The sequence below is a fragment of the Pholcus phalangioides genome, unplaced genomic scaffold (assembly GCF_987345545.1).
Source record: "Pholcus phalangioides strain wild (caught in Gottingen) unplaced genomic scaffold, Ppha-v1.0 ptg000015l_1, whole genome shotgun sequence".
In the NCBI taxonomy this organism is placed as follows: Eukaryota; Metazoa; Arthropoda; class Arachnida; order Araneae; family Pholcidae; genus Pholcus; species Pholcus phalangioides.
This window is the reverse complement of record NW_028301608.1, coordinates 50405798-50416118: the sequence shown is the minus strand read 5'-3', so window position 1 is coordinate 50416118 and position 10321 is coordinate 50405798. Positions and strand designations below refer to the sequence as shown.

At 34.8% G+C, this 10321-nt stretch overlaps 1 protein-coding gene across 1 annotated transcript in view; it reads right to left on the bottom strand.

Moving 5' to 3' along the window:
* Window positions 1-255: 255 nt before the first annotated feature.
* The window catches only part of LOC149076160 (protein sidekick-like), a 74847-nt gene continuing 64781 nt past the window's right edge, over window positions 256-10321 (bottom strand). Inside the window, exons 4-5 of the mRNA XM_089243708.1 lie at window positions 2977-2997; window positions 256-1276 (exon numbers count right to left, since the gene is read on the bottom strand). Coding sequence (XP_089099834.1) covers window positions 1173-1276; window positions 2977-2997 — 125 coding nt within the window. The 3' untranslated portion in view covers window positions 256-1172. The remainder of the gene's footprint in view (window positions 1277-2976; window positions 2998-10321) is intronic.

Sequence of the window (10321 nt, the reverse complement as noted above, 5' to 3'; positions counted from 1 at the left end):
GAAGCATCTGGGATCAAGCTTCGGTCGTGCCCCATAGCTCCGGAACGTGGCTGTTAATGGATTTGAACGACCCGGCCCTGAATCCTCTGTGACTCAAGTTTGTTTTGCGACCCATATGTTGAGAACCCCTGGGATATCCTTTATTTTACGTTAGATTCCAGGTTCTTTAAATGCTTTTTGCAAAAGTCACCGGAATAAAGAAGCGTCTGACATACGTTGAAAGATTCGAAAATTCAGTAATCAAACATCCATTTTGAGTCACGATAACAAATTTAATACACTTATGCAAAAAAGTTGTACAAAATTCCATTTACATTTGTTCGATCGGAAACTTCAACATCAATTAAATAGACACGTATGTATACACATCTTACGTCAAAATTCAGAGGCTTATGTAATACAGGACATGTATGCAATAACACGTGATATGATGGGATACGGAGAGAAAGTTCTCTCTCAGTTGACTCTGAATATCTCTCATAAATCATCCTTATTTGAAATTACCGCAGAATTGAAAATGGAGCTTTCGAAATCGGAGCGCAAATGAGAAGAAAATTTCCGGTAAGTTCTATCAAAAACACGGATCGTAAGTGAGTACGGAATGATTAAATAATAAACTTTCGTATATACGTTCGTATCGCCCACACGATTAAGGAAAACCATCACTATTTTATCCTTGACAGAGTTCGCATAACTCTCTAATATTATAAAATCAGATTTCAGACGGTTTCAATGCCTGCGTGGTTCCACATCGGATTAACATGCAATGTGAATTTTTTCAAGAACACCTTCATCAGTGAAATCTGTTTTCTATAGGTAAGAGAAAAGCGGAGAAAAAGACCTATATTCTCATCCTTATTGTGATGAAATTTCATCAAGTCGTTCGAGTGTCGTTCATACATCATGCTTAACCTCCTTGAACTGGGATCAATATATGACACTGGTGAAACAGCAGGACTCGTCGAAGTATTTCCGGATAATATTCCCCCGGGATATTTCACACGCAAACACTGTGGTCGTCCGTTCGGCTTCCACTGCGGTGAAATTATTTGTCCATAAGCTTTGTCGTTCATCGATATATTGATGTCCTAGGTCGTTTGTAACATATCGACGAGAGAAGATGACATTCCGGACTCAATTTCTTCCTCTACGGGCCTTCCGCAATCAGCATTTCATCGAATTCCAACGGCTACGGCTACAGCGTGAATCACCGGTATCCAAACAGCAGTCGGTAGACATCTAGAAATTGCGGTCGCTGCGAGACCATGAGGTGAACCTAAACATCAAAAAGTATAAAACGTTAACGCTTACATGCATTCAGTCATAAATTGCATACCTATACATTATTTGGGATATATTTTTGAAATACATATTCTTAGGCCGGGTTCACAATTAACAATAAGGAATGCAACAGCGACATAGACACGGATTAGATAAGAACCTAAATTTCTCAGGTATATATTTTCTAACCGATCCCGTATCGATATCATGGATCATATCATTGTAGTATCGGTACGGTGTAAACCCGGCCGGCCTTATACTTTTCCTGTTAAGAAAGGATCAGAGATATTTTAAAACATTCAGCACTTTCTCTTCGGATTCAAATTACCTTAATTTTGTACTGTCCATACTCCAAAAATGCTACTTTGATTGAAGTTATCGTTGCACAGGATGTCAAATAAATTCGGAAATAGTTTAAAAATTAATAATAAAGTTTAATAGAGGAACTGGCAAATTTGAATGTGATTTTCGTGAAAATTATTCTCACAAAGGGGATTCAGAGTCACATAAAATGCAGCTTGTACGATTAACAAAGCTCAATTCTGAATTTTCTTGTTACTGGCGCTTACATAAAAATCAATTCACATCACATTTTCATTGTGACTTTGACATTGGTGGTTATAACATATATTGGTGATTTATTCAACCTTAGCGACAAATCCCGGACTGAAGATTCACGAACGTTTCAGACAGAGAAGAGATTGAAGGAAGGAATTTTCATGGATTCCTATAATTTGCTTTCGTACAGCGCGTCCTCTTTCGACAAAAGTTTGAACTTAATTTTTTCCTGTTTCAAAAAAAGTTTACTGATATAGGGGTAAAACAGAAACGGCGGCATGACTACAGAAAAAATTGCTCCCGTAGGGAGTCCCACCTCTCAAAGGGTTATCGCACCAACCTCGCGATGAGTATGAAAAAAAGGGTGCCGTTCGGAATCGGCAATAAATTGTAGGTCCCGGTCTAATTAGACCTCGTGTGCAGAAAATGACCGTGGTGCGACAGAAATGATTAATTTCTTCCATTTTTAAACTGTTTACAAATTTATCCCTTTCCAAACATTAATTTGGTTGGAATTTTTAAAATGTTTTTGCATTTTTGATATTCAAAAAATGCATTAAAATCATAAAAGTCAGCACATATTTACTTTTTTCAAAATTTCAATTTTTTTATTTTGGGAAGAAATAATTTATTTCGTTCAATTTTTTTCAGCCAAGGTTATGCAGGGTATATTAATCTTCACACACAGTTTTTTTCAGAACCTTATTGTTAACATTTATGTTATAAATCACGTTTTTCGGAGGCACTTTCTCTTAAAAAATCATCTTAAAAAAAACCCCATGAAAATTAAACTCCAAGTGCTGTCCTCTGATAAAATCCCATATAAAGTTCATAATCACTATATTTCTAACTCAATAGTTACACAATCCTTTAATTCATGGCCTAAAGGATTAACTTTAATTCCCCGAGGTCAAAAGATAAAATTCTACAGTAAGGAAAAGTAGCTAACACATTTGTGGCACCAGGGTCTGAAAGGATTTCCTTGTAAAATCAGTAAAATCTCTGAAGAAATTTGCAGTAGTTTGAAATCGGCATTTACAAATTTCAATTTTTTTTTTCTAACGTAACTTATAATTCGTTGATTGTACCGCAGGAAAATTTGAATACATATACTAGCAATACATTATTTATACTTACCTATCATCTGGCCTTGAATTCCTGAAAAAAAAAATTATCATATTTCATTCGAAGATGAAAATATATGTACATGGTCATGAGTATTGAGTACAGATATAAGGCATGCTCTTTGAATTAATTTGTAAAAGTAGTATCAAAAATACATTGTTTGAAATTATTGGAACAGCTTTGAAGCTCGTTTGGAAGAAAATTTTACTGGTGGACGTACTCAATTTCATTCTTTTTTACTATTGATTAATAAACTTAGGATTCTCTTGGCCTCCCACCCTAAACGACATGGTTCTTCATGTCATACTCATGTGTGTTGTTGCAGGCTTTCTTTTCCTGTCCAGTCATATTCATATCTCACCCTACTCATATTTGGTAATTGAATTGCGATGTAGAAGACTGAAATTCAAAATTCATTAACTGAAATTTTTAACTCTCGCCCGATTGATTAGCTTTCTACATCTGGTTCAACAGATTCAAGATTACATCCTATTTTAGACATACAAGATTCATTGAAAGATGGTTATTTGTGGAGATGAAAATTCAACTCTGCCCCCATGGGGATTCGAACCCCGTTGTCCCGCTTGCCGAACGAGTGCTCTACCACCTAAGCTATGGAAGGAGGTAGAATATTACAACCTTGGAGCGTACTTTAGACATTCGGAATTTTGATCTCAACCGCAGGTCAATCTACTCAGCGCATATAAGTACATAAAATAAATATGGTGTGAGTGACAAATATGCAAATTATTAGATTTTTGGACAAATTGAACAGACCAAATTGAATACCAAATTTCCGCAAATTCTGATTTAAAAAATTTTCAGATGAAAAAAATCAGAAATCAAGATTTTTCTTCAGAAAAACATTAACTAGTGTATAACTAGTATACTGTCAAAGAACGAAATAATTATGAAAATATGAAAACGAATAATTAACAAAACGATTGATGCATAACTGCTACTTTTGTTTCTTATCAAAACACCACTTAAAGTTAGAAATTTATGATTAAATAATTGGAAGAATATATCGATAATATCAAAATTTCATCTTGGTTTTTAAATCATTTTGAGTCAGGTTAAGTCATAATTATTATCAAATATACTATCGCGATATACCCTGCTATTTAAGGGGCGTCTTCGTATTCAGAACTGGTAAGGCAGAACAACTTGAAGAGATTATTATTAACGGCGTATTACTTCCTAAGAAAAAATACAAAAAAAAAAAAAATAAATAAATTGTGAAGCGCATATAACGCCTCTTGTCTCGGAATATAATCAGTGGTTTGAGCGCATTCTTCCAACCTCTCAAAGAAGAAATTAATTGCAAAGTTTCCCCCATTATAAAGTCTATTTTTTCACTCTCCCTCTGAAGCGCTTGTATCTTATAAAACTTCAACAACTGCCTCTCTCTCCGAAACTGATAAATTTCCTCGAAGAATATTTCATTTTGAAGAATATACTGAGCAAGAGATAATTATAAGAGATTTCGGGGGTGGAAGACGGAGAGAACTCTTCGTTTCTTATACTTATTTATTTTTATTCTGTTTATTATCCTTGCAATTTTGGTTCGATTTCTCGCTGGTTCCCTGACTAATGAATAAATATTTTTCTTCGACGGGTGGAGGGATTCAAACAATAGCAACGTTACAGATTTCCGCTAGATAATAAGTACGTTCCGAAAACATACAAAGATTAATTGACCGTGAGATTCACGTTAAAAGTAAGAAAAATGAATCTCGGTGCTTGAACACAGCATGATAATTTCTCCTCTCGACTGTCTTTCGTTCTATTTGTTTAGTGCTTTTTTTTTGTATTGTATCCCGGAACAAAACATGATTCTACGGAAATCACTTGTTTAGGATTCGCATGAGACAATACAAAAAAAAACCCCATTTGTGTCTGAACTCCAATTTGAATATCTTAAGTGCGATTTTTCTTATAGAAATTTGTCAAATCATCCATACACAGAAAACATTGATTTTTTTCCCCAAGAATCATTGGAAAAAAGCTTACAGCTCTGAATTATGGAGTGCGTATTGTCTGGGTGATAGCTAATGAGAAGCTTTCGTCCTCATGATGTGAGAAATAAATACAGACTTTATCTTCATTTTTCATAGATATACGTAGCTAAAAGATGAGTGTAAAATTAATTAGTTTCTTTCAGAGTATTTTGCAGCTGCAAGCAATAGTCTGAATGATCTTTTTTTTCAGGTACTATTCTAAAGATGCGCTTATAGATTATATATGTAATTGAAAAATTGCCAAAAAGATAATTTTTTTCTTACAGCTATATGTGAAGAAAAGGGGAACATAATGTAAATAAAAGAAAAATTATTTATTCCACTTTGCACGTTTCAGGGACGCATATGATATTACCCAAAATGTTCTTTTATAAATTAATGTCATTTGATGGTGATGAATTGATGCTCAACCATAGACAGTTGGTGATTACGCATGACGCACAGTGAATTCTCAATGCTTCAAAATGTTTAAGACAGATTAAACACCAGCAAGAATACGAAACAAGTACAACTCTGACATCGTGACTACGTTAGGGTCACGTATGCACTTTCCGCAGATAAATGCGTACGAGGTGCATGTACGGTTGATTATAAGTGCATTCTAACAACACTGCCGTTACGTAACTACCACTTTCTTACTATCTTCCAAACCGAGCACAACTCTGTTCTATCGTCATGAGCAATTTATGACCGAATGAAATATTCCGGAAGTGAACATGTGGACCTAACAGTCTCAGTGCCTATCTAATATGTTACGTGAATTTTCAGTACTGTAGCCTATTTTCCAAACTATGAGTGAAGTGTAATGATTGGTTATTTGTTGTAGGTCTGTTGTTCTCTGTGACGAGACTTTTTAACGGAGGAGATCGGCTCCCATCCACGCCTTGAAGTTGAGAACAACAGAGATAAATTGGCGTGGTTCAAATTTGGATGCTTGCAATGCGAGGCCGTCGCTGACCACACGACCGCACATAGCGATATGTGTGCTGCCGGTATATACACCTTGAGATACAACAGAACTAAAAATAACATCGACTCGGGTCTGGGGAACGTGGTGTACACATGGTTATATACACAATGATTTTGTTATCGGTGAAATGTTGACAAAATAAAAGCCAACATGAAGAAAAGCACCATCTTGAATAATAACGGGACTGCTACCTCCGTTAGGGTTTGGGTACCACAAAAAAATCTGGACCATGTCATGATATCTGTAATAACTGCAAATCAACAGAACATGCCTGAAGACCATCACTAGTAAATTTTCTTCAAAAATGACAAGGTCCTTGGATAAATGAAGATGTTCCACACCTGACTTACATAACACGCACGCTATTAAGTGATTCTGTAATCATTTTTATCGTAGAATCATTGACACATCTTTTAATAGCACGTATACAAATTTTGTCATCGATCCGACTATTTGTCGAAGCTTCAGATTGCTCTGAAGATGATAACTTTTTTATACTCGCATTGTATTTTAGATAAAAACAATAACCTGTGATCAATTTTTGTTCACGTTATGCTGTAGCACTTACGTATAAATAGATTATGCAAAATTCAAGATGAAAATCTACATTTGGAGATATGTATAACCGAATTAATGAGAAAATTATTTCGACAACTTTCATTTCTAAGACTTTGCATGACACTTATTATTACATAAATTTCACCTGAGAATTCAACATAATGTCTTTAAAATTATATTAACGCAGATTACGTGGGGTCTCATTATCATGGGAAGAAAACTGGTATTTCTCAAATCTCACGGAACTCAAGCGCCCTCCACCATCACCACCATACCTTGTACACGATCTGATATATTCCGATGAGAAATAGTTCACCGCGACCACACATTGAATCAGCATATCATACTGAACCATGTAAACGAAAGTTCAATTTGAATAATGTATGTTCAAGTTTACGCAACAGTCTTTCGCGACACGGGAACTCATTCCAGAAGAAAGTGCGGTCCGAGCGTGCATATAATCACGATTAAGCCCGAGATTTCTGAGAGCGAACCGCGGATTGTAAATGCACGCTCGTATCTGTATGTGTGTACGCCGAAGACTGTTCACTCGAACGCGTTGATGAAAATTCATAAACATGCGCCTGCGAATTCCCATTGGAAAATAAATCGTAGTATAAATTGGAGAAAATATTTAAACGTATGCGCATTCGTTAAGGAAACAGATGAAGGCACTGGAAATAGAATTCATATCTTTTCTACGTTCAAGTAAAATTTAGAAATGAATTCTTTTATGGGGAAAGAATTCTTAAAGGGATTTTATATTAAATATACAAATGATATAATAATGATGTCATTTCAAATACTTGGAGATTCTAGAATAAAATTCCCTCGTATATCGCAAATATTTTCCTTCCTATCATAAAGTATTTATTTATTTCAACTCCGAAATGCATTCATAAATTTTTGCACACGGAGTAAGTTACGAAGAAGGTTGGCAAGAAATATAAATTGATTCTGAAATTAATGTTAAATATGGAAAAAAAATAATATTAGGGATGAATACTGATTATAATTTGGAATTATAAATGGGTAGAATTTTTTTTATTTTTGGAAGAAATTTTTGATTAATTATGTTATTGAATTATGCAGTATTAATTATAGAGCTAGCTGTTTATATTAATGAAATTATTACAACCGCCGGGCCGCGGCCCAATACCGGACCCTAACACTAGTCACTGGGTGATTCGCAGTTTCTTTTTTTCCATTCATTTCTCGTCAGTTGTGTGTATGATCGGGCCTTTCACTTACGGTAAAGGGATTTACCAGGCCGCGGGCGTCCAAAGGTTGAGAACCACTGTTTGAGAACCGCTAGGCTACAAAGAGATTCCCTGATGCCGGTTTTTTTTAGCTGAACAGTGCCAAAAAATCAAAAATTTCGATCATCGATTTGTCGAAGAATTTTCTTTAAACTGCTATAGAGGGTAACTTTCTTTCGGTATAATAAAGTCGCAAATTCTACTAATCGCCATTTTTTCCTAAACTAAGCGCTGAACATAACATAACATAATTTCAATAACAAATAACATAAATTTCAATGTTTATAATTTCTTCAATTTACATTTTTCCTGAAGTTTGTCTTCTGTGTTCACAACTTTCGGGGAGTGAATGCGATCTCCCATTTAGAGAAAGTCTCGCCACAGAGAGCAACAGATCTACAACGGTACAAAATATTGAATCCTTACTCTTCATTCCAATGTTTGAAAAATAGATGATAGCACTAAAAATTCACGCACAACACTAGATGAAGTGCACCCAAAGGAAGAAAGTAGTGAAACATCAAAATTCTCAGGCACTTGCTATTTTCATTTCAAAATATGGAAGAAGATGGCAAAACCAGTGTAAAATGGAACAAGCTTAACTCTGAAAACATAAATACGTTAAGGCCATACATTTATATGTTACGGTAAATGTGATAAATCCTGTTGTGATGCATATTAACCGATTATTATGCATCATCGCCTAACATTTTGTTAAGTTTGGAAAATTTCCCCTAATTTACCACTTTTACTGACGATTATATATTGATTACCGCTTATTTAGTACCCAAGTGTCACGTCGTTGGTAAACATAATAAATCGCACTATATGATATATATATATATATATATATACACTATACATGATAATTGATACATGTATCGCATCATTTTATCGGGTACGATCCCAAACTTTGTTATTATATCGGGGTGCGGCTATATATTCATCGTAAATACTAGACTCATTTCGATTTTTTTTTTCATATACCATAGGTAAAGGCGATAAGTTTGAAGTATTTATCAAATTTACCAACAACATTGGTTATTGCGCATAATCGCCGGTATATATTGAAGTGATGTTTTCATCATTTATCGAATTTACCAACGACCTAGGGTATTATGTATATTCTCCTGTAAACGTGATAAATTTATTAAACTTACGAAAATGATTGGTAAGCATACATAACATATCACATTTCCCGCAACATATACATCCAATATACATTTACAAAATGTTCTAGCGTTCCCCATTTCGTTATAAATTCCCAAGAGGAGTGTTCACGAGATGCATGTACTTATACATAGTAGCAGTAGTGTGAAACAATCAAAAAGAAACAATTTCTCCTTTTTTGCTTACATTTTTTTCTGAATTTCACTATAACCTCAGAATCAATAACGTGCAAATTTTATTTCTTTTTGTAACACTCTATGTGAAAACACCCTGTATACATCTCCATTAAAAAACCTATTTTATGAAACGCCTTTATCCACCTTTTTTGAGTAATCAACAATAAAGTTCTTGGTTATAAAGCACCAAATACTGGGTACTTCCTGGAAACACATAAATTAATCCTTTTACGAGGAAATAATTTTCTATTATTAGAGTAAGCCGATAAAACAGCGACACATTCGCGTGATTAGGAATCCTCTAGAGTGATCTGATACAATATCTAGTCCATTAGTAACCATTACAGCTTACATGCTATTACCAGTTGATGTAATTTATCGTTGGACAATATTAATGCTTTAAAAACCACGCAGTTTTCCTAATGCACCCTTGTACTGTTCGGAACGGAACATGACGGGAATCAGTTTTTCGGAGAAATTTGAAGGGTTTGTTATTAGCGATATCATGGTCGGGTAACTTCAAAGTTCGCCTACTCGAAAATTGAAACACACACATTCTTCCAAGAACACAAAGGAAAACGTTATTGTTCATCGTGTCTTAGATGTTGAGTTTGAAACTTGTCTTGAATAGCTTAAAGATACACCACTCCTCTGAAACAAGATTGCAATTACAATTTTGATAATGATTGGATCAGCATTTGAAGTCAACAATTGAACCTTTGTTTGTAGGCTGTGACTAAAGTCAGAAACATCCCTGAAATTAGGCACGGCGATGTGAATGTAAATATTCCAAAGATATTGGGAAATAGATAAAATTATTTCACTGAGATGAGTTGCCCCGTTATGTATTCTTATTTTTATTCCAGAAATATAATTTTCAATCTTTTAAATGTCGGGAATATCAATTCCTCACCAACTAAGTTTCAATATCACATATATTTTTGTGATTTTGGTAAAACTTTTTTGGGTCATTAACTTGGAAACACGGACAGATAGAAAGATAAATATAATAAGTAGCACGTTCGCGCGATAGGGAAATCCTGAAAATTTGAATACATCGGTTGGCAAAATCGATTACATTTCCAACTAATAGATGGTGCCAGATTAGTTTATTCCAGGACTTCTCTCTGTTTGGCCATTTGAGGTTATCGCTTACATCCCGAGTCCCCCCAAACGCTGTATCAGCTGGAATCGTTCACCTCT